This window comes from Apostichopus japonicus, chromosome 21 (genome assembly GCF_037975245.1).
Source record: "Apostichopus japonicus isolate 1M-3 chromosome 21, ASM3797524v1, whole genome shotgun sequence".
NCBI classification, from domain to species: domain Eukaryota; kingdom Metazoa; phylum Echinodermata; class Holothuroidea; order Aspidochirotida; family Stichopodidae; genus Apostichopus; species Apostichopus japonicus.
The window spans coordinates 6,653,830-6,680,496 of NC_092581.1; the positions used below are offsets into that span (position 1 = coordinate 6,653,830).

At 36.3% G+C, this 26,667-nt stretch overlaps 1 protein-coding gene across 3 annotated transcripts in view; it reads right to left on the bottom strand.

The window, feature by feature from the left end:
- The window catches only part of LOC139962595 (trifunctional purine biosynthetic protein adenosine-3-like), a 46,254-nt gene that overhangs the window by 17,278 nt on the left and 2,309 nt on the right, over positions 1-26,667 (bottom strand). For all 3 annotated transcript variants that reach the window (XM_071962721.1, XM_071962722.1, XM_071962720.1), the window contains exons 2-10: positions 23,164-23,323; positions 18,474-18,744; positions 15,064-15,175; positions 12,644-12,712; positions 11,007-11,132; positions 6,915-7,002; positions 4,686-4,940; positions 1,379-1,610; positions 862-1,075 (exon numbers count right to left, since the gene is read on the bottom strand). In XM_071962721.1, coding sequence (XP_071818822.1) covers positions 862-1,075; positions 1,379-1,610; positions 4,686-4,940; positions 6,915-7,002; positions 11,007-11,132; positions 12,644-12,712; positions 15,064-15,175; positions 18,474-18,744; positions 23,164-23,308 — 1,512 coding nt within the window. In that variant the 5' untranslated portion in view covers positions 23,309-23,323. The remainder of the gene's footprint in view (positions 1-861; positions 1,076-1,378; positions 1,611-4,685; positions 4,941-6,914; positions 7,003-11,006; positions 11,133-12,643; positions 12,713-15,063; positions 15,176-18,473; positions 18,745-23,163; positions 23,324-26,667) is intronic.

Genomic DNA, 26,667 nt, shown 5'->3' on the forward strand with positions numbered 1-26,667 from the left:
CTCTTCACTTATAGTTTTCTGTATCATCCTGAGTTATCCCTTTTTCTTTAGATTACTCTTGATATGAACCAGTCAGTATTAAACGACAAATGAATTTCATCATTCCTTTAACCATACAAAGGTCAGATAATTGACCTCTGCGCTTATAGTTATAAATACCACAATCATATATACCGTATAGAGGAAAACCTCAAAGTCTAAAATCTTGCCACTTCTTTTATATAATGGACTGCTTTCTATGTCAACAGTAGTATAGTGACCTACTTTTACAATTTGGAGTTTTGAAAGAATTATGCAGAGCTGGTACATTGAACAGATCTTTGGCCGTTTAATTCCAACAGACTTACAAATATGTCACAGACGTAAAGTGATGAAAGTTACATTTTAGAGATTCGTGTACTGCTGGAAAAAAGGGGATATCCCCTCTATTTTGAGAAATGGGTGATTTTGGTGGTATTTTTTTTAATCCAAAACATGTTATCGTTAGATTCCTTCTTTTATCACTTTTACAGTTCAAACATTGACAGTCCCAAGTCAAATAATCTTCTTCTTTTTTTGCCAAAGAACAGTCGGCTGTTTAATGACAAAGAGTCTAGGTATGAAACTACAATCTAATGTTGAATTTGGACTGTTAAAATCAACATTTTGAGAGGAAGTACCAACACTTCTGGAGATGACAATGATTTATCAAAGCCTTACATTTCAAATCTTTAGGACACTTTCTGATGCTTTGAAACATGTTCCGACATTTTGAAAGCACAAATTTAGGCCACCCTCGACATGGCGGCACTGTACAGTCAACAAGTGAAGTTTACCATTAGCTGGTCTTGTGTAATTGGATTGGGATAAAGTTGCTCTTACCTTTAACTTTGTTCCAACACCATCTGTCCCTGAGACTAGGAGAGGGTCTTTGTACCCAGCTGCATCCATGTCAAAGAGCCCACCAAAGCCACCAATTACAGACTTGCATCCTCGCCTAGTGGTAGCTGATGCCAATGGCTTTATGGCCTTCACCAGCTTGTTGCCATCATTAATGTTCACACCACTCCCTGCATAGGTTAATCTGTTTATTGACCTAAATTAACACCAACAGCAAGAGAAACACTGATCTATCAGCACTTTACAAAGAAATCACTCAAATAATCTTGAAATCACATCGATAATTTAGTAATAAAGAGATATATCATATCCCACTACATTAATGCTCATGAACTTTTACATCACAAAACATTAAACCCAAACATATTTCTTTAGCATTAAGTCTAGAAAAAATCAAACTTCAAAGACTTTAAATTGATGGTAGGTTTTACATTTAGTCAATGACTTTCTTCTCCAGGATAAATAGTATTGATTATCTATAAAGATCTATAAAGCTAACCTTTGTTCCTTTAAAAAGTCACATCCTCGTTTTGCAATATCTTTTCGATGAAAAGCACCGTCAAATTGAATTTTCTGAGCAGCATACAATGCCTTGGCAGCTGCAGATTCAAGATCATGTTCGGTGGACACCACTGCGAGCACTCTACCTCCTGAAGTCAATACCTTGTTATCTTTTAGAGAGGTACCACTATGGAATACCAGAATCCCTTCCTTTTCCACTTGAGGTATCCCTGAAAGGTATCAAAATAATTTTATGCATATTTAACATGTTTGGATTGGAAGGAGTAAGTATAGTTTTCTGTTAAGTAGTGAAGAATCATATAAATTGAACTTGAAAGACAAAGTTCACTAAAGCTAAAAAATGCCAATATCAACACAGTGATGGAAATAATTCAGTCAGAAGCAAATGATTGCAAAAAACTTAAAGCAGAGGGACAACAGCAATCAAGTAGAATACTGTACATGTTTTAAATGTTGATAGGATAATTGTCCCAATAAACTACCAGAATGCAAAATGCATAGTGGTTTCGCTGATGAAACATTCAGCTATTTTCTGCATGAATCTGACGTGGTAACGTAGTGAGGGTGCACAACCATGGAGGTAAAAACAGTTTTTGTTTTAACCTCCATGGTACAACATACTTGATATTAGTAATACAGTGAAAAGCAGTGCCATGTGACAAACAATAAATTCACAATGACACAGGCTGTCCTGAAATGACCATTGACCTCAACAACAAGCTTCTTGTACTTAATGTAATAGATACATCAACATATTCAATATGACATCAGTCCTTGTTGAAATATTGTGTAAAACATGGTTTCACAATCTGACCCCTGGTGAACTCAAACGACCATTGACCTCTGCCCACAACATTAAGGCTTCTTGTACTCAATGTGGTACAATAACATACCAAATATGCGATCTGTCCAAGCTTCATTTATGATATTATGGTTAGAAAGTTGTGTTAGTGTGGAGAGACAGGTAAGAGGGGAGTGATGTTTTGACAATTTGACCCCTGATGACCCCAAATGACCTTTGACCTCCACAGAAAACAATAGGCTTCCTGTACTTAATGTGGTACTTCTATACATTAAATATGAGGTTTGCCCCAGCTTCCCTTCTTGAGATATTGTGTATACAAGGTTTTCACAATTTGACCCCTAGTACAGTGACCTTAATGACCTTTGACCTCCACAGAATTCAATAGGCTACTTGTGCTCAATGTGGTACTTCTACACCCCAAATATGAGGTCTGCCCAAGCTTCCTTTCTTGAGATATTGTGTTTACAAGGTTTCCACATTTTGACCTCTGGTGACCCCAAATGACCTCTACACACTAAATATGAAGCTGGTCCAACTTTCCCTTCTTGAGATACCGTGTTTACAAGCTAGGCGTCACAAATGCACACACACACACATATGCCATCATGAATGCATAGGTAATACGATATTCATCGAAACCAAAAATGAGGACTTGTACCTAAAGTCAGTAAAGGTTTTGCAAAAAAAAAATAATATTGTGTACATACCATCTGCATATTAAAGGTAGGATGCTTGAAATGTGCAGCTTTTAACATAAAAATATTTTGATATATCCTAAAATTACACTAGTAGCAATAAGGTTTCATCATGCTCATTTCAGAGAAGCAACATATAAACAATGAAATCTACTGTTATTAATGTATCTCATCACCCCTTTATGAAACAATGAGGTATTGTAATCACCTGGTTATTGAAGCCTACAATGACTAGGATGCCAAGGCAACAGTGACCAAGGTAGAAATTAGGGCAGGTGCAAATTGCACTGACCTGATTGCAACCTGACACGGCAACGACCAGACAAAAAATCAATCAGGTCGCAGTCAGTTTTGATGAATTGCGTGAAAGTTTGCTCAAGACCTGACCAAGATCTGACAGTCGGTCCTCATCGTGACCGAATTGGGCATATCAAACATGTTTGATATTTGTTGTGGCATCAGGGGCAGTCCCATCACAGTTTAGTCAGGTCAAGGCAGTTGCAGCTGTCCACAACCCAACTGGGATCTGATTCTAATGGATAGCCAATGAGGAAGTGTTTTTGTTGTATTGACTGGAACTCCAATGGGCAACATTGAATTGAAACCTTAATATGTGTAATGGTTATGTCAAGTACAAGCAAAATATGTGGTTATAATGGAAACTGAGGTAAGAGAGCAAATGTATAACTTTAGTGCAATTAACCACACAGAATGTTTGGCCATAGGTCAATTGAAGCAAAAGTCACTTTTTACTATAAATCAGAAATTTAGTTTGCTAATTCACAAAATATCAATACAGCATTTTCTTTGAAGGATTATGTTTGAGAATGTAAAGCATATATGTGAGGAGAAATATTGTATAGACTTGCAACCTTTTATACCAAAATACAATAACCATTGAGGTAAACGCTCAAGGATAAAATGTTTAAGTGTAATTGCAGTATTTCAGGGGTAAATTAATGTTTCTTGAAAACGGTACCAACTAATCTGTAAAAGAGAAATGAAGGTTATCCTAACAAGTTAAGATATTTCAATTGTAAGAACATTCAAACGACATTCCGTGCCAAATCACGGATGGCTGTTGCTGCACCCTCCAAAACTTCCCAAATTAATTGGATGCTTGGAACACCATGAAATAAGCATATTCTGAGAAAAAAAATATACTGTATAAAAATATTGGCATCAAAACCCCTTCTTCATGCTGATTCGAAGCATGAAATAGCAACTGCTCTGCACAACTGGCAAATATATAATAGGAAAGCATTGTAATCATTTTTATGTATTGTGTGTACTAGACATAATAACCTCTGAAAGATTCAAGCACCCTGAATCAATAGTTTAGGAGCAATTTATCACTAAAAATTAGCACATTTTTTAGTGAAAAATACCAAAATCAAACATTTTGACACTTCTAAGTTCACCTAACTCTACAAGACAAGGTTCTTGTAGCCTCAAGTTTTTTATTCCTTTTCTATGGGATAGACTCTAAAGGCTGTAATAGAAAGGTAGTAGAATGTATAATTGCTCAGAAATGAGACCGAAAAAATTAAGAAAATGCCAAAACGCCGTCAAATTGCGGAATTTCAAAGTGTGATTAAATCGGCCAATTTTGAAGCAATGCAACTGAAATTTTCTGAATATGCTTATTTCATGGTGTACCAATCATATAATATATTGGGAAATTTTAAAAGATGTCAAACGACAACATACTCCAAACTTTGGTGATATGATATGGAATGACCCGAGAAACAGCTGCTAGTAAGGATGTGTGTGGAAGTGTCTACCTTTGATGTGAAACCCTTTCTTGTAAGATCCTGGATATCCTCCACTTGCAATGATAACCCCAACAGCACTCTTGTTTTCTTCAAATATTGGTACTTCTAAATGCAGTTGTCCATCCACACATGCCTTCATTGTTCGATATAAGTCACTTTTTAAGAGTGGAAGTAAAGCCTGTGTTTCAGGGTCTCCAAACCTACAGTTGAATTCCAATGTCTTGGGGCCTTCAACAGTAATCATCAGTCCTGCATACAGAATACCTTGAAATAAAAATAATTTCAGCAACTCAATCATGACAAAGCAACATTCTCAATTTCCAATTGCACATCCTTAAAATAAAAAGTATAATTAAGTGTTATATACGTGCACAACAGGTGAATCCAGAACACTACAATTTTTAGGAACCTGTAACTAGACAGAACTTGCAAAACTGTAATGTGACAACAAGCAGCTACATGGGCATGAAAAATCAATTAATGTCCCTCAAACAAATTTTTAGGTTAGCTTCAAACAATGTCAAATGTTTGTGATACAACAATATTTTCAGCTGCGGCAAACATTTTTGATATGAACATATATTGCAAATATCAGCTGATACCAATAGTGCATGCATATAATCAGCGCAACACTACTTTGTTCAACATAGATCAAAACGATTCCTAAGGAGGTAATCTTATTCAGACATGTAGTTTAGTCAACATGAAAGAAACTAGTCCAAAATCCAAAATAATATTTATAATGCCAACTTATTTACACTGTGCAAGCAAATGTCTTTGTTCCACCTGCAGGCCATTAGGCTAAGTGACGGCTGAAAACGTTTAAAAGAAATACGCATTGAAGCTAAGTTATTTTAATCCAGAAAATGAAAATGTTTAGAGGTTCTGATGTGTAAACATATTCAAAGTGTGGTAAGCCATACATTAGCGTTTACACGGTTCCAAAGATCGGGAAGCTGATACCCAAGAGCTGTTACCCGTCAGGTATCCGGGTACCCTGAAAAAAATTGTTTACCCTTGTGTATCACGATTTTCAAGAAATTACATATTGAATCACTTATAAATGAATTATATTATCTACTGACAATGTTTTCATGTTCAAATACATAGGTGTAAGATAAGATATAAAACCTTCCTCAATAATTTGTATTTGCTTTTGTTTCTTTCATTAACTTGTTAATAACTTCATATAATTACATCACTACTAACATCGCACTGCCGCCGCTGCTTATGCTTGCTCTCCACCTCTATTGGATCAGACCATAAATATCTTAAACAGTTGTTACTACTATTATCTATTATGAAGGCCCAGGGTTCACATTAGCCGCGAAATTGCGCAACGGGCAATTTGATCGCATTTGGAATAAACAAGTAAGAGCGAGTAAAAAAAAATAGTAAAAAGCCCCTTGGGATGATTATTTTTAGTTATCCTGTCTATAATGCATTAACATATTGCAAAATTCCTAGTCAGCCTTTCCTTCTATGAAATAAACGAATGAATTAATAAGAATTGTGAGAATTCTTTCAATTTCTTCCACATGGTAGCCTACACCACACTAAGTCAATGAGAAATCTAGCTAAGCCTAACCATCTGAGTACTTAACAAATCATACAACAAGAGTAACAGGAAGAAAAAACTTGTACACAGTTTCATGCATATCAACTTGGTGAAGAATATGATCATTCATTAAAAAACAGATTAGGACTAGTGTTATACAATATGCACATATATATTTACTAATTTACTAACAGGCTTCCGCAAATGAGAGTTATACACGTGGTTACTGTTTGTGAGTTGTGCAAACGATAATAACTTACAATAGCTAACTATAATTTTTAAACATGTATTAATGCTTGACTTAAAGTGGAATTTGTCCTTCATTCTGGCTGTTTAAAACTTTTGGTATTGGACTGATATCGAGATTGTAATATTGGATATCGAGGAGAACCGATATTGGTGATATCAGCACAACACTAGTAGAAACAACAAATATGTACTGGAATTTAATACACTTAAAGTAGGCTGTAAGGTGGGTAGTCTTACATTGCCTAACACATTGTTGAGAATCGTTTCTCCAGTACAATCACGACAATCTAACACCTTTGATCTACCTTTATGTTTACAACATGCTAGTTCTAAGTACAGATCCACCTTTCTGTTATGGTCTTCATGCTTGTTTAATCATTAATGTCTTTTTTATTTCAAAGTAGGTTTTGAACAGTTAATCATTATCTTACCAACATATTTTCTTCCTTCCTGTTGCATACCATCCACAGCTTTCTGAATAACATCAGTTTTTATCATTTCCAAAGTTGTCTGGTTCATCTGAAGAGTGAACAATAAATTCTTGAAATGACAAATAGCACTGATAGTTGACATGATGGAAAACAGAGGATAAATGTTGCATATTATTAGTTTTAATGGCTAACCTTCAGCCTGCAAGATTTCCATGTCTTGGAGGAGACTGCTGACAACTACAGCTATAAAATGTGCAACATGATATTTTACAATTAACTAATTTGGCCAATGGTACTTCTTCAGATACTTATTCTGTAACAGTTAGGGAGGAGGAAACTATTGCCTTATCTAAAACAACCAACCTACACACAACATGTGGAATGAGGCAACGTCAGGACCAAGAATTGAAACCAAGGTATTTCCTGATTCCAAAAACCAGAAAAAAAAACTATCACGCGGTTTCAAAGCTTAACTTGTCTTTCTGTTGGCAAAATGTTATACCAAACTGCAGATTCTTTGCTAGACAAAAATGCACACATGTAATGTTATTAATGTACACACACATACCATCCAATCCCTTTCCCTCCCATACTGAAGCATGTGTTTCAAAAAATCCAACAGGTGCTGTGCTGTATTCTGTACCTCCCATCCTCCCGCCCCCATCCGTGCATACACTGTTCCAAATTTCATGTGTCAATGTAACCCATCGTGCTTGTGATTGGCCGATTCGGCTTAAACCATTTTTGAAGGTGAAAACGCAAGAAACATATCAGTGTGTCCCTTCGTTGATCTTCTGTCTGGTACAGTACAAGCAACAAGTGCAAGGGCTAAGATTGTACAGCAAGAATGTTTACAGTTGGTGACTAGGGGGCATGGTAAGGTATACAAGATAAACAGTAGCAGTAGGAATTTCCTAGAGATCCTGTGCATTATCTGTGTTGGTATTATTCTTACCAGGTATTCAAGGTTTGTTTCGGATATACCTGGTACTTTTAGTATATTCGTTTATAACAGATTTCGATACTCTTGGTATGGGTATGTATGAAATACCTGGTATAGCTGGTATATCGATATACCGATGCAAGTTGGTAATTTCGGTTAGATTCGTCCAACATGGCAAGGTCTGAACGGTTTGTAAATGTTAGAACAAAATGTTCAACAGGTAGAATAAAATAATAAGGAACAAAGGAAATTGAACTTGGTACTATAAATTAGTAAATGTTAAATGTAATGTAGTTAACAGGTCTTTAAATGTTCAAATATGTCATGTTTGATACATAAATTGCTAACCCCACATACAATAGTCAATGTACATGAATCTTTGATTAGTACCATTATATGATAGGGGTCACATAAGTTGGCTTTAGATAAAAACATAACTGAAAATATATTTATAACAAAAATAACAGCTTGCACAGCAGAAGACGTATAAGGAACACACATATTTTTTACGTATTCAAAAAATTCCAAAAATGTATATTACATCCAACCCCTGCATTACGAGCAGAACCACTGTGACAAGCGTACGCGGTACGAATAAATCAGGTCAATGCATGTTAAGTCAGAGCCTTATGTTTTTCAATACCGCCCTCATTTGCAATCAGGAAACATTTCACATGGTAGTTTTGATTAGGGTATACATTAGTGTTTACAAGGGTCCAACAATCGGGAATTGAGTACCCGAGAGCCGAAAATTGTTTACCCTCCTATATCGCGTTTTTCAAGAAATTTTTGGAAGCTATAATGAATTAATTATATTCTCAATAGACAATGTTTTCATGTTCAAAGACGATCAGGTATAAAACCTTCCTCAATAATTTGCATTTGCTTGTTTCTTTCATTAAGTTGGTAATAACTTCATATAATTACATCACTACTAACATCTCATTGCCGCCACTGCTTATGTTTGCCCTCCACCTCTATTGGATCAGACCATAAATATCCAATTTAGCTCATAAACAGTTTTTTACTACTACTATCTATTATGCGATTCGATTATGTAATTCTTAAACGTTTAGTAAAGTCACTTGCATTTATTATTATTTTTTAGTTATCCTGTCTATAATCCATTAGTAACAACTTGTAAACTTCCTTGTCAGTTTTTCCTTCTATGGAATAAACGAATGAATAAATAATAAGCACACTAAGATGATGGGGAGATCTAGCCTAACCATCTGTTTATTCGCTGAAAATGTGATGCAGTTATATGGAATATACTTCCATTATTGCCGTTATCTTCGACCACATGGTTGCCGGACACCACAATAAGTCAATGGGGTAATCTAGCCTAACCATCTGTTTTATTAGCTGAATTTGTGACGCAGTTATAAGATATCCATGGAATCACAACAACGAAAAATCACACTTTGCAAAGGATTCGGGTAATAAATTAGGAACCAATACTATCGCATCAGGCTGGTACCCAGATACCCCGTGCAAACACTTATATTCTTCTTCAGCCGTTGTGGATCCACTGCTGGATGAAGGCCTCAGCATGATATCTCCAACTCTCTCTCTCTCCCTTGCATGTGTGTACCAATTGGTTTCATTCCAGAATTTCTGTATTTCATCTCTCCATCTCTTTCTTTGCCTGCCTCTGTTCCTTTTCCCGTCAAGCGGTGTCCATACAGTGGTTAGCGTACTCCATCTTCCATCTCCCCTTCTAGTGACATGGCCGGCCCATGTCCATTTACGATGTTACTTCCATTGTATCCTGTACCTTTGTCTGTTCCCTTATCCACTTATTGGTTTTGTGATCTTTGTATGTAATGTTAAGCATACTCCTCTCCATGTTATGTTGTGCGGCTGCTAACTTTCTTTCCGTTTTAATTGTTAGTGTCCATGTTTCTGATGCATATGTCATTGATGGGAGAATACATTGGTCATACATGTTCCTTTTTAAGCATAATGGAAGATTGCCCTTCATGATGTGGCTTGATCCTCCTCCTTATTTCATTATCTTGATTCCTTTCGGTGAGAGTGAACCTTTGTCCCAGGTAAATGTATTCAGATACATGTTCCAATTCTGTTCCATTAATGATGATTGGTTTGTGTTTAACTGATTGGTCTGCCATTACTTTGATCTTCTTCATATTCATTTTCAGTCCTCTTTTCCTGCTTGCTATGTCCAAGTCCTGTAACATGCTCTCCATTTCGTTAAAGTTGTTAGCTATGATGACTATATTATCAGCACAACAGAGGTGGTTGAACTTCTCCCCATTCACATTGATACCTTTATCTTCCCAATTGATGTCTTTGAAGATGTGTTCTAAGCATGCAACACTAATATGCATGCCCCATATCTCTTGACAAATGGTGCAGTTGTTGACCTTGACCTTATTCACCTTTGCCAACATTTAACCTCCATGACTAACAATTCGGTCTCATCCACTCAACTAAGGGCATCTTTGCATACAAAATATAACCTCTATCCAACTTCCTTTCTTGAGATATCATGTTTACAAGGTGTCACATTTTTCTTGAGATATCATGTTTACAAGGTGTCACATTTTTACTTCTGCTGACCTGAAGTGATCTCTGACATCCACTAAACACACTTACTTTCATTTATTTTATATTCAAAGCATGAGATCAAAGTTTTACTCTTGGGATGTTTTTTTTTTAAGTTTTTCACCTTTTGACATGTTGACTTCTGTACCTCTACCAAAACAAAAGGCCTTTTGAACCAAACATTGGGGCATTCACAAACAAACACTGGGATCCATCAAAGTTTCCCATGGAAAATATTAGGGAATTAATTATCACACATAAACATTGATATTAAAATTTACAATTACATCAATGCAGAAAGGGATTGCAGGAGGCTGATAAACTTCATTCAAGTATGTACCCTCCTTAAGTTCTAAATGAAAGTCTTATTAAGTCAGGCCAGCAGGGTATCACTCACTCAGGTGCTCAAAGCAAAGAAATCCAAGTGCTAAGAGGTTAAAATCCCTGATGAATAATCTATGAAGAACTGGAAAATATAACTGTCAACTTAAGCATATTCATCAGATATTTATTAGTACTGTGCAAGATGTACAGTAGTCATACAAGATCTATATTACAGATACAACAGATGAACCATTTACCTTTGGATAGGGACAGTATGCCCCCATGCCACCTGTATTGGGTCCTTCATCCCCATCAAACACTCGCTTATGGTCCTGAGCAGGTAACAGGCATGCCACAGTTGTCCCATCAGAAAAGGCCAACACCTGCAATTACAATTAACACACACTGTGTAGACGGTCATAAATACTGAATGTCTTCACAACCATTACAGCCAACATTAATGCTACCTTCAATCATTTAGTCTTTGCATGAATCCACATACCTAATATGACATAAATTATCATGTTCTCTTTCAGTAAATCTGTATACAAGCCAAGGGCAACACAAACAAACATACACCAGTTTGACAAATCCTTTGCACTGGGTACCCAGAACTCCTTATTCAAGCTACTTAATTTTATGGCCAAAACACTGTCAGACTACCAACAATCAATTTCTTAACTTCTTTGGACACATGGTAAAGTAATTCTCACATAGCAAAAGCGCCTGGATAAATCATTGGTAATGATGAGTAACAACCTTCACACCTTGAAACCCCTGCACATGTCCTACTGTTATTATTTTTGGTACTATTCATTTGACAGGCTGATCAGTTGTGTACACCGTAGAGTAATAATAATATTAAACCTCCCTCCGATTAAACCTCCCTCATAAAGCTGTGTGTACAATGATAACCAAGTATGCTAAAATACTGTCAGACAGCCATTGCAGTTGACACTGACAACCAATCAAGTCATAAAATAGTATCAATGGAATATTACCTGGCAACCAATCTCTGTAAATGTGACTGTAGTAATGTGTTCACCCCTGTGCAAATACAATGAGCGCTGCTGCATTATTACTATTTACATTGCTGTTTTATGAACATACATTGATTTAACACTTAGACCATATTATTGATATTAACTCCTGATGCTAATTACTTCATTATTGAATACATCTTTAACTAGAACTCTCTACTTTTGTAGGACCATGTAAAATGTTTAATTATTTTGGAATTCGTTGTGATGTTTGCCCTGTATGAGTTTTCTGCAACCTTGTCATCTAATGACCTCAAAGGGAATTTTAGTCTTCAGAATCAAAATTTTTCATCTCCAACGATCAACATGACCATTAAAATTAAATTTGCCATCAAAGGGAGCGTAATCCACCTATTTTTGGTAGGAAGAAACCGGTCAGGATTTGGCAATAACTATGCTTTAAGTTGGATGTTACATATTTATGCAACAATTTGGGCATTGCTTCCAATCTATAATCATTACACTGATACAAACAACAGGTATATAAGTACAAATATTTTAGGAATTGGATGATCTTACAGAAGTGTTACAGAAGTGGATGGACCACAATTATAAGAACTGTTCATGACTTGCTAACTGAAGAGTATTTTTTGCAAAGAAAAACATTTAGAGACTAGTCCTAGTTTCATCAATTGTATCCATGCTTTCATTATTTATTGACTAAGTCCAGAAATTTGTTTAAATTGATGATAAAAGTTCACTGTGCACAGTGAACTGTTTTTCTTGGCTTCACACAGATAGCAAAGTCAAATGTGCCTTCTGTCAAATGTGCCCATCTTTCTTCCAAAGAGAATGAATCTGAAGTCTGTCAAGCACACTGTATCTTATGATATCTGAGGGGCAACTTCACTCACCGAAACTTCCTCTCCTTCCAAAACTTCTTCAATAACTACTGTTTCACCAGCACTGCCAAACTTCTTGTCCTGTTGTGGGTGAAATTTTAAGTTACAGATTGTACACACATATAGGTTTTAGCACTGACAAAATCATTAGGACCATTCTCAGATGCTTGGTGCATTTTTACTGAACTCCGAAAAAACTGCATAGAATTCACCTTAGAGAGTTGTAACACAATTAAGGTGACAATAAAGTTTCCATATACAATATAAATACTGGTAACATGCACGAAAAAAAGAAAGTTCTTCTTAATTGCTCATTCTTTCCATAAGACTTACAGTAAGAGGCCCTTCTAAATCTTACAATGATATCAAGTTTCTGCATTCAATGACAAAACAGGAATTCAAATAAAACTTAGCATGTGACTGTATCCATCTATGAGTAGAGACTCTCATTTGGAATCAGGTAGTCATAATTAGAGGACTTGGAATGACACCAATGAGTCCAAAAGATAATTTAGCCTGCTGTATAATTTACTTTCCCTAAAATACAATTCATTAAGTCTAAAAAATTGGTCTTACGTGTTTAATTTCCCTAAGAAGTTACTCAGATTTTGCCTCAAGGCTGTTGCCGTTGCATTCCCTTATAAAGTCGATACATATAAAGTGCATTCTCCTATAAAGTAATAGTTCCATTTTTATCTTATTGCTCCCCTAGGGAGAATGTGATATTGTAGTTCCTTTGCCAGTTGGGCCATATACAGCTAGGTCAGTTGCGATAGCAACAGTTGCCATGGTTATGGTTTATTTTCCTGAGTAGTCACTCTTGGGGGAGTGCGGGGGGGGGGAAGAAATTCATGATGGGATATCCCAGTGTGACCAGAAGTCCATGACTGCAGAAGGGGTCAAATTGTGTCTTTGTGTGTCCAACAATGTGTCAAAAACTACTCCTAAATGGCTGGACTAATTATCTTCAAACTAGGTGGGAAGGTACCCTGGGTGAACCCTTGTGTCTCGCAGGTCCCCAGCACCAAAGGTCAATTTTTGTTGTTTTTTAATTACTACAAGGGGAAGATTGAATTGACACGGAACCTTCCTTCACAGGTAAATTTATTCATTTGAAATGAGTGTTTGCTGCTTCATGGAATGCCCTCTTATATTTTTGTTTACAGGAGTTGGAATGTATATAAGTCTTGAGGCCCAGGAATTGGGAACCATGTATTTCACTGTGGCCTGCAAAATTTCATGCCCATCCCTGGGTAGATCAACAATGTTGTCTGGTACAGGGAACAGTGCAATCGGTTGTACAATTTTGATCTAGATGTGTGTTCATTCCAAAATATTTTTTACAGCTAAGAAAGTAACCTACCTGTTATATATTCAGTGGTATAGTTACCAGCTTTTCCATGCTGGCAGTTGGAGTTGGGGGAATGGAAATTGGATGATGGGGCAAGCAGTTGGAACAGCATATTTCAGCATAAGATACATTTCACTACATACAGTAGTAACAATTTTTTTTAATTTTGACCTGTCATCCCTGCTCCTTCTTGTATTTCACTAATGCGGACATGCAATTTTAAATGAAACGTCTACGATACTTTTCGATAACAGTATTACTGATTGGAAGTTTGATTAGGTTGTTGATATAAATTGTTATTCCTACTGCAGGCCAAATCTGTTTTCACATATTTCTAGTAACGTATTGGAGAGTAAGGCCATTTCCTATTCAGTGAAATAGGAAGCAAAGTGGGTAGGAGGGGTGGATATAGTTGATGGGTGGGGGTGGAAAAGTACGTAAGGTTCTAAAACCTTTTTTTTCAATGGGTACACAACAGGCACTTAAAATTTTAGCAGTTATGTTTGTTAACCTATCATTTTTGTGCATTCTCTTAGATATTTCCCCCATAGGGGGTCCTACAATTCTACATAAAGGCTGAAATACTGTTGTGATGACTTTACAGGTTCCATTTTGAGTTAGCAAGCAAAGATGTTGTCTCTCTCAGTAATGTATATATGGCATGTTAGTTCTTCACATGTTTTCATTTGGACTGTATCAGTTTCGAGTGCTAAGCCGGTCCACAAAATCTTCAGACATTTCAATGTGACTGCCCTACATATCCACTGGAACGCAACAATGCATTACATTCCTGAAAGCTAGGCAATGAATGAAATATAACCTCAACACTGCTGTTATTCAGTTTAATACTTTCTGAAGAGCTTTCCAATGCAAACAAAGGAGAATGATTAACAATCAGTGCAGTATAGTTACTGCAAAACGGAGCACTGCTTTACACAGTTCAACTGTAAGAAATTAATTCAATAAAGTCTTGCTGCTGGTATTATTAGCTGTCACAAAGTACTGTTCTTGCTGACTGCAAAGGATATCATACTTTGATACACAACAGAAACAGCTCTCATATTGATATTGCTGATCTTACCTGAAGAATATCTTGGACAGCAGAGCAGGCTTCTTCTTTGGTCTTTGCCACAACGACACCTTTACCAGCTGCCAGTCCACTAGCTTTGACCACAAGAGCCTTGTAAGGAGCACTAAAATGCATTTTGAAAATTGACATTCTCAGCACACACTACTGGAAACATTTCCAAAAGGTACTTTAGTAAGGCCTAACAGAATGGATAGCATAATTTGGTTTTATTCTTGCAGAGTCAATTGGCTCAGTATTGATTTGTACGAGACACTATATCACAACTTTTCACACGGAAGCAACAGAAAATGCTTACAAACACAATGAAAATATCAAGAATTAGTGAAAGTGAAAATACTTCCTTAGTTTTTACAGCACTGAATTTGAGGCAGTTTGAGCAATGCAGTTTTGTGAGGTCCATAATGTTATGGAATTCTTTCCTTCCTAATACATACAGTACATGATGATACACATGCTGTACAGCAGCTTGTTATTGGTGAGGCAGAAGAAGAATTTACAAAACTATGCATCCTCTTACTTTCTGCACTATAGAAGTCTCTGTTCCACTGCCACTTGATGAAGTTTTATGAAAGTATATTGACTCTCAGATTAGGAAAGATGTAATGATGAACTAAACTCTCAGATGGCTGTTTCATAATTTTCATGAAAACTATCAACACTCACTTTGATGAAAATGGGAAAGTTAATTTCAGCTGATGAAATGATCATTCAAAGCTGTTTCAACATTTTCCACTGAAAAATAAATTGAATGTCCAGTTGCAGGCAACAAAAAGACAACAAAATAAAATAACTAAGACGGACCAGCCCCAATAGTCACCTCAAACTACTTATAACATACTGTAAATGGCAGAATCAAATTCTAAACGTGAACTATTATGTGCCTCTTTGGCTTGCTTCTTGATGTACTGTCATACCTAATGAAGAGCTGATTTACGTATTGAAGAACTGACAGACCTAATGAAGTGCTGACTAACTCATGTTGTACTGACATACTGAAGTGCTGAATTACCTATTGATGTACTGATTACCTACTGAAGTGCTGACTTACCTATTGATGTACTGTCATACCTAATGAAGTGCTGATTTACGTATTGAAGAACTGACAGACCTAATGAAGTGCTGATTTACTTATTGATGTACTGACAGACCTAATGAAGTGCTGACTAACTCATGTTGTACTGACATACTGAAGTGCTGAATTACCTATTGATGTACTGATTACCTACTGAAGTGCTGACTTACCTATTGATGTACTGTCATACCTAATGAAGTGCTGATTGAAGAACTGACAGACCTAATGAAGTGCTGATTGAAGAACTGACAGACCTAATGAAGTGCTGACTAACTCATGTTGTACTGACATACTGAAGTGCTGAATTACCTATTGATGTACTAATTTGCCTACTGAAGTGCTGACTTACCTATTGATGTACTGTCATACCTAATGAAGTGCTGATTTACGTATTGAAGAACTGACAGACCTAATGAAGTGCTGACTAACTCATGTTGTACTGACATACTGAAGTGCTGAATTACCTATTGATGTACTGATTACCTACTGAAGTGCTGACTTACCTATTGATGTACTGTCATACCTAATGAAGTGCTGATTTACGTATTGAAGAACTGACAGACCTAATGAAGTGCTGACTAACTCATGTTGTACTGACATACTGAAGTGCTGAATTACCTATTGATGTACTGATTACCTACTGAAGTGCTGACTTACCTATTGATGTACTGTCATACCTAATGAAGTGCTGATTTACGTATTGAAGAACTGACAGACCTAATGAAGTGCTGACTTACTCATGTTGTACTGACATACTGAAGTGCTGAATTACCCATTGATGTACTGATTACCTACTGAAGTGCTGACTTACCTATTGATGTACTGTCATACCTAATGAAGTGCTGATTGAAGAACTGACAGACCTAATGAAGTGCTGACTAACTCATGTTGTACTGACATACTGAAGTGCTGAATTACCTATTGATGTACTAATTTGCCTACTGAAGTGCTGACTTACCTATTGATGTACTGTCATACCTAATGAAGTGCTGATTTACGTATTGAAGAACTGACAGACCTAATGAAGTGCTGACTAACTCATGTTGTACTGACATACTGAAGTGCTGAATTACCTATTGATGTACTGATTACCTACTGAAGTGCTGACTTACCTATTGATGTACTGTCATACCTAATGAAGTGCTGATTTACGTATTGAAGAACTGACAGACCTAATGAAGTGCTGACTAACTCATGTTGTACTGACATACTGAAGTGCTGAATTACCTATTGATGTACTGATTACCTACTGAAGTGCTGACTTACCTATTGATGTACTGTCATACCTAATGAAGTGCTGATTTACGTATTGAAGAACTGACAGACCTAATGAAGTGCTGACTTACTCATGTTGTACTGACATACTGAAGTGCTGAATTACCCATTGATGTACTGATTACCTACTGAAGTGCTGACTTACCTATTGATGTACTGTCATACCTAATGAAGTGCTGATTGAAGAACTGACAGACCTAATGAAGTGCTGACTAACTCATGTTGTACTGACATACTGAAGTGCTGAATTACCTATTGATGTACTGATTACCTACTGAAGTGCTGACTTACCTATTGATGTACTGTCATACCTAATGAAGTGCTGATTTACGTATTGAAGAACTGACAGACCTAATGAAGTGCTGACTTACTCATGTTGTACTGACATACTGAAGTGCTGAATTACCTATTGATGTACTAATTTGCCTACTGAAGTGCTGACTTACCTATTGATGTACTGTCATACCTAATGAAGTGCTGATTTACGTATTGAAGAACTGCCAGACCTAATGAAGTGCTGACTAACTCATGTTGTACTGACATACTGAAGTGCTGAATTACCTATTGATGTACTGATTACCTACTGAAGTGCTGACTTACCTATTGATGTACTGTCATACCTAATGAAGTGCTGATTTACGTATTGAAGAACTGACAGACCTAATGAAGTGCTGACTTACTCATGTTGTACTGACATACTGAAGTGCTGAATTACCCATTGATGTACTGATTACCTACTGAAGTGCTGACTTACCTATTGATGTACTGTCATACCTAATGAAGTGCTGATTGAAGAACTGACAGACCTAATGAAGTGCTGACTAACTCATGTTGTACTGACATACTGAAGTGCTGAATTACCCATTGATGTACTGATTACCTACTGAAGTGCTGACTTACCTATTGATGTACTGTCATACCTAATGAAGAGCTGATTTACTTATTGATGTACTGACAGACCTAATGAAGTGCTGACTTACTCATGTTGTACTGACATACTGAAGTGCTGAATTACCTATTGATGTACTGGTTGCCTACTGAAGTGCTAACTTACCTATTGATGTGCTTACATGCTGCTTTTACATCAGCAAACGTTTTCCATTTTGCTGTTGGTATCTCATATTTGTCCATAAAGGCTTTAGAGAAGGCTTTGCTGGCTTCCAGTTCTGCTGCTGCCTTTGTGGGTCCAAAGCAAGGTACACCTGCAGCATTGAGCACATCCACCACACCAGCAGCTAATGGAGATTCAGGACCCACCACAACTAGATTAATTTGATTGGTGTGACACCAAGAAGCAAGCTGCTGGAAATCACCATCAGGTGCATCTGTAACAAGTATTAATTATGTAGTTGGTAAAAGTTATATAAAGGCAGATGCTAGGTTCAACATTTTGAAATTGTTCTATTGTAATCATGGAGCAATCAGGTACAGTAATATGCATTAAAGCAGCATGGTGTTATAGTCAAAGGACATTATTTCACTCCAATCTTATAAAAACTTCATTGGCTACCAATAAAAGCATGATTCCATTTACAAGGTACTGCTTCAGTGCTTTCCATCTTTAAGGTGCTATAAGGTAATTATCTTTAAGGTGCTATAGGTAATTATAATTAATTACCTCAATATAAAGCTTTACAAGCATTAACTAATAAGAACTCTGCCTGAAACGACTAGTTCTTGATGTTAACTGTTCATCGCATTATTAAACACACTTTATCCAGGGAAAGTACTTTTCCCAATTGCACCTTTCTTGTGGGAGAATATTGGAGACATACCAAACCTATCTGTGACCATTACCATGCTTTACAGCATACAATCAAGACATTCATTACTTTTATTTTTATAGTTTTAAAATATTTGTATTTATGTCATCTTCCTTCTAAAGTTCTAGGTGTAAAATACTTGAGGACAGACTTTCCCTGTTATGCATTGACTCCTTGACTGGTACCATTAAACCTCCTTTATCAAGGATCCATTACACAACCAGAAAACCAACAAGCTTTAATAGAGATCTGGTGCAACAGTTTATAAGAAAACATTCAATGTAGCACTGCTCTCAAGATTTGAAATATGACCTGAAATGGCATTAGCCTATTTGATCTGCAAAAACAACAACCTTCTGGTCCTCAAAGTTGGTTGACAATGAAAACTTTTGCCTGTGTGATTGGTGACATAAAAGGTCAAAAGTCAAATACCTAGAAAACAGTTTTTTAGGCATTACTCGCTGGTCAGTATGTTGCAAAAAGTCATTAAACCACAAGATATTTGAGGACGGGCAATTTTAAATTGTACTAATATGTGGTTGTTATGGGTCGAGTCGAACTTGGTGGGTCGGCCCCTGATCACGTAAACTTATGCCTGCAAGATTGATGACTGCATAGATGGATGACATCATATGTTCTAAGGTCAGAAGTCAAAACCTAAAATTGGTTGTTACCTATTTTCTGCTTGTCAATATGTAGGAAATGGCATTAAACCACACCACATGTAGAGAATGAGACCAAATTTAAAACAGTGGAATTCTGGTGTTTAGGGTCGAAGACAAAGGTTAATTTGGCCTAAATTGTGTGAAAAAGTGTGTCCCAAACTCCATGTTCAAGTTCAAGTTTATTTGTACCATCATCATTAATTTATATTTAATAACACGATTATTATTAAATTAATATACTGTACTTATATATATTAAATGATATGCAATAATCAGTATATACATATGATGGGTAGAGGAGTCAGAATAAGCAAAGCTTTTCAAGTCTGACCCCTTACAATACAGAAAGGAAAAGAAATAAAGAAAATAATTTGCAATGTGCTAATTACAAAAGAATAACAGCAACATTTAAGATTGGTTTAAGTATGCATTGTAAGTCAGATCAAGTTCAAACTTGGTGTGTAGGTGCCTGACCAACAAACCTTGTGCCTGCATGACTGATGACGCCATATGTCATTGGTTTTTAGCTAGATTTGGCGCATCATCATGTAGGAACCAGATAGCCAACAGGATTAGTGATTCATTACCTTATAAGTTTATACTGTTGATTGATAAAGGAACAGGAAAATGTACCAGAACATCAGAAAAAGACTTCCAGATATCATGAATATTGCAAAGGTACAGTAAGGTACAGTATTAACCTTTTGAAAGATGATGACCTATAACAGTCATGAGTGGAAAATCCTCTCAGGCAATTAAAAGAGAAAAGATCAAATCCTGACAAGTCATTCATCAAATATATGGTTACCCTGAAAGCAGCTTACAAGGTGTCCAGACTTTGATTGCTGTTGACTTCAAATGACTCCAACAGCACCATATTTGGGAAAATATTTGGACAATATCTGTCATAAAATGTACTTGTTGAAATAAGCAGTGATAAGGACAGCTGTAATGGGATTAGGTCAGTGTTCTGTGTCTAATAAATCCCTGAGGTCTTTAATATTGATAATTCAGATATTGTGCAGTAATTTCTGGCTTAACATAGATACTAATGACATCTTAAGCGGCATCTTAAACCAGTACCAAGATTACTAAAGAAGTATGATGAGAGCAAGGATGTCTACCAAGACAGTGAGAGCAATGAAATATTACACTGATGATGGTGTAAAACTCTCAAGAATTACTAATTAGGTTCATAACCAGAATGCAAAAATGCATTGTGGTTTCGATGATGTAACATGAGCAGTTTTCTTCATGAATCTGATGTAATACATAGTGAGGGTGTACATGTTTACAAGGGTTTCACGATTTGACCTATGATGACCCCAATTGACCTTTGACCTCCACCAAAAACAATAGGCTTCTTTAACTCAATGTGGTACTTCTACACACTAAATTAGAGGTCAGCTAAGCTTCCAGTATTGAGATATCATGATTACAAGGTTTTCACAATTTGACTCCTGGTGACCCCAAATGACCTTTGCCCTCCACCAAAAACAATAGGCTTCTTTAACACAATGTGGTAAGTCTACACATCAAATATGAAATTGGTCTGACTTTCCCTTCTTCAGATATCATGCTTACAAGGTTTTCGCAAATTGACCCCTGGTGACCCCAAATAACCTTTGACCTTCACCACAAACAAGAGGCTTCTTATACTTAATGTGGTTCTTCTACACACCAAATATGAAATTGGTCTGACCTTCCCTTCTTGAGATATCGTGTTTACAAGCTGGGCGTCTCAAACGGACTCACACACATACACCCCCACATATGCAGAACTGCCAACCTCTTGACACAAAAAAACAGACTGAATATCCTAAAAAATCAGATTTTGGAGAGAAAAATCAGATTTTCACAATAACTCGACACTACCACTGGCCCGTTGGCCCTGGGCCAGTAAAATGTCAGAAAAATGTTTTACTGGTAAGAACGGGCAAGTAAAATGTTTGCTTTTTCACTAACATTTAATGAGAAAATTGTAAAGCTGCTGATTCCGCGTATTTCCCGCCCATGTAGGCTCGTTGCTCAACGTGTTTGTCGGGGTTTGGGGGGTTACTTGTACATGTTTCTATGCGATTCCGCTTCCTTTAAAGAAAAAAAATTATTTCTATTGTTTATTTTTTTTTGAAAGATGAAAAATCGTATTTCAAGAAGCAACATCATATTATCGTATTTCACTTGTTTTATAGTACTAAATACGATAAAATCATACTGGTTGGCATCTCTGCATACGCCATCTTGAATGCAATGTCATTTGCCAATATAATATTCCATGAAACTGTCAATCTTATGATGCCATGCATGTTTAAAATTTTCAGAGTGTAACCTCAAATGGCACGTATCCTCCACTAAACACAATAGGGTTGGTTCTTGTTCTCAGTATAGAGAAGCCATAGCCATACATACCAGCTACTGCAGTTTTCTTCCTGGAAATACCGTTTTTACATAGTGTTCAAATTATTACACCTGGTGACCTTAAATTAATCTGACCTACATCAAATTGTGTATAAACTATACAACACACAAAGGCTATCATACCATGCATATGGGCTCCTTTCATATTCTAGTTCTGGAGATATAGCACTTTTAATATATTCACATATTGCCCTGTTGACCACAAATGACCTTTGACACACACAAACACATACACACACTATCACCATTGCACAGATTCCCTATGCTGCCAGCGAGGAATCATAAAGCAATTAAACCACATAATATGTAGAGAATGAAGAGACAAATACTAGAATATTTCCTTTTGGTTGTTGAGGGTTAGGCTGAAAGGAGTGTAGGTCAGAGGTGAAATTGACCAACATTTGATGCATTACATGAAACAACATTGATGGTTAGGTCATGGAGATAAAATCTGCAAATCCATGAACCCTCTTTGTTGTATTATTTGTAGTAAGAAAATGTTTGTTCTTGACAAATCATTGATTTTTGGGATGTAGGATTTGCATGATATTGTGAATTTTAGTTCTATTTTTCATTACATTTCCTGAGGTTTACTGCAGAGCTAATATTGTGTCAAAAAAGTCATATAAAAACAAGTGTTAATTTAACTTTAATTATCTGACTCTCAAAATGGGATAGCAATTTGTCTTTGCCCCTCACACCACAAAGTCTTGCTATACACCTGGGTGCATGTCAGGATTGTCATGAAAAATCTATGTCTCATCATGTACACGTCCATTTTGTTTTACCAGTATCTAATGTAGAAGCGTGAACATTATGTGGTGTACAGTAGAACAGTGAAGCAGTTCAAGCCATCACCAAGTTTTAATAATCCATTCATCTTAATTACTACACTTACCAACATTTCTGACTTTATTAATTGAAGCTGTACCAGCATTTCCTGGAGTTACCATGACCTCACCAACCAAACAAGACTGGGCAAGCTTCCAAGCAATGGCATGTTCTCTTCCACCTCCACCTAGAACTAGCACTTTGTCAGTCATGTTCCTCAATTAATTCTGTAGAAATTAAAGAAAATAGAGAAAAACTTGACTTACATCAAGTGTGCTCTGACACTATGTATCACTAGCTATATTATAGCTATGATGTGTGAAGAGTTGTGATGCAAACATTGATAGACAAAATTTATAATCTGAGGAGCCACATGCCATCTGTCTACTAGCCACTGAGAATTGAGTATCAGTGAGTCAAAAGTGACAGCAGACATAGTATACATACCAGGCTACCATATAAAGCATGATGCTGGTTTCTGTCTTTCCAGGGACACTGGATGGGACTTCACACAAAATAACTTTGATTAATTTCTAGCCAATTGCTAACATTTAAAGAACATTTTAACTTAGTAACCATTTTACTTAGTCTTAGATTGTACCCAGTCAGTTCCTTGATGACATGAAAATGTTTAATATCTGCAATATGACTGTCGTTTAGTACTCCAGTACATTGTCTGTCTTGAATACATAGCTGTACATAGCATGGTAATCATGTACTGACACTGATTCCTTTAGACATCTGCTCACATGTACAACCCTATGTTCCAACATGTGTACTTACAACATATTTGTTTTTTATGTCAAGTCAAAGAGTACATAAGCTTCCCTTGGGATATTATGTTGAGGAAGGCATGTTAGTGTAGAGAGACAGGTAAGAGGGTGGTGAAGTAAATGTATGGCATTTGTTGACTTCAAATGACATTTGAACTCCACCTAAAGCAATAATAGGCTTCTTAAATTTGATATGGTACATCAACAAACCAAAATAGATCTGTCCAGAGTTCCCTTCTTCCAATATCATATTGACAAGTCTTTTACAATTTGACCTCTTGTCCTCCACCAAAATCAATAGGCTTCTTTTACTCAATGTTATACACCTTCATATCAAGTATGAGATCTGCACAAGCTTCCTACATTAAGATACCATGTTTACAACATTTTCTCAATTTGACCCCAGGTGACCCCATATGACCTCCTTCAAACAATAGGCTTCTTGTATTCAATGTGAGGTCTGCCCATGATTCCCTTGAGATATCTTGTTTACAAGGTTTCCACAATTTGACCACTGGTGACCCCAAATGACCTTTGACCTACACCAAAAACAATAGGCTCTTTTAACACAATATGATACTCCTGCACACTAAATATGAGGTCTGCCCATGATTCTTTTCTTGAGGTATCATGTTTACAAGGTTTTTAAAAATACAGTGATTTACAGATATATATAAATACAGATAAATTTTAGACTTGAAAACTTTAGGATAATTAGTCTAAGTAATCTGCTATTTAACTATAACTATGACTATCTGGAAATAAATTCTTAAGTTTGTTACATAACAGCTCCTTATAGTTTAACAAATATGAAAGACAAATACCAAAACAATGGTGTTACTCAAGTGGCATAAAATTCACAGAGAGTTTTTCTACAAACCATAGGCATCACATAAAATGAAGGCAGTTCTGTTGTAAAGCAACTATAGTATACTTGTTGAACCTCATGATCAATACAAATGATCATTACATTTTGTTGGTAAGCAAAACACACATAAACTTTCCAATTTACGTGACATCACATAAGTTACAAGCAGTGGCAAAGGTGGAGGGCCTGGGGGCACGTGCCCTCCCAAAAAAAATTGTGCTCCCCAAGTGCCCCCCAGATGCAAGTTGTAGTGTTAATAAAATACTCAAAAACTTTTTTTTACAAAGAACGAAACATATTATGTTCATCAGTTAAACTTCTTTCCACCGACCATCACAATAACCAGTTGGCCTTAATTAGCAACTCACTAACAAGGTCACAGCTCTAGGCCCCAGCGTGAACCGCGAGTGCTTGCACTTCCCTACTACCCTGCTTGAATTTAAATTTAAATTTTCAACACTCTTCTTCAAGTTGTAACTTTCCCCAAACCCTCTTGATATATATGGAGGGGCTGACATATGTATGATTCCGCCCCAACTATTCAAGTGGAAAACATCTTTTTGCTCTCCAAATGGATAATCAACAGATAGCACCAAATTGCATTTTATGGCCCCTAATTATTTGAAACATTATCAAAGCAAAGGTTATATATCCTTTTTTTGGTATAACTTTTTTAATTAAAGACATAAATATCGCACAGACAAAGCCTTAAACCTCTTGATTATAAAGTTAAATGTCAAGTTGCAAAATATAGCACCAGATTGCATCTAAGGACCCTTAAGTAATCAAAAATTTCTCAAAAAGGAGGGGGACACCCCTCCCCCAGGATGGCATTCACAAATAATCACTGTGCCCCCTAAATAAGTGCTGTGCACCCCTGTGCCGTAGGAAGATTGTTGCATTAGTAGCCTAGTTTGATCTGTGCAGTGTATGTCAAAACTGTTGCAGAGTCACCCAAATTTGATTAGTACTTGTACAAGAAATGTCTATTCACATGATATTAGAAGATGAAAATGTTCACGATGGGCAAGGAAGGTACATGTTTGACAACAAGTTATACTTTACACTATCACTCTGTGACAATCCAAAACAAGCAGGGAAGGCCTCAATAATTTACGTGAACATTTTGATGAGGACCAATCACAAGAAAACTGTACATTTACTTGACTTGTAACACCAATCAAGAGAATATTGCATATATACTTGGATTGCAATATTTACCAATCATGTTACTAGAGCTGTAACAACAATCACAAGAAAACTGTATATTTACTTGACTTGTAACAACAATCAAGAGAATATTGCATATATACTTGGATTGCAATACCAATCATGTTACTAGAGCTGTAATAACAATCACAAGAAAACTGTATATTTACTTGACTTGTAACACCAATCAAGAGAATATTGCATATATACTTGGATTGTAATACCAATCATGTTACTAGATCTGTAATAACAATCACAAGAAAACTGTATATTTACTTGACTTGTAACAACAATCAAGAGAATATTGCATATGTACTTGGATTGCAATACCAATCATGTTACTAGAGCTGTAACAACAATCACAAGAAAACTGTACATATTTACTTGACTTGTAACACCAATCAAGAGAATATTGCATATACTTGGATTGTAATACCAATCATGTTACTAGAGCTGTAATGACAATCACAAGAAAACTGTATATTTACTTGACTTGTAACAACAATCAAGAGAATATTGCATATGTACTTGGATTGTAATACCAATCATGTTACTAGATCTGTAACAACAATCACAAGAAAACTGTACATATTTACTTGACTTGTAACACCAATCAAGAGAATATTGCATATACTTGGATTGTAATACCAATCATGTTACTAGAGCTGTAATGACAATCACAAGAAAACTGTATATTTACTTGACTTGTAACACCAATCAA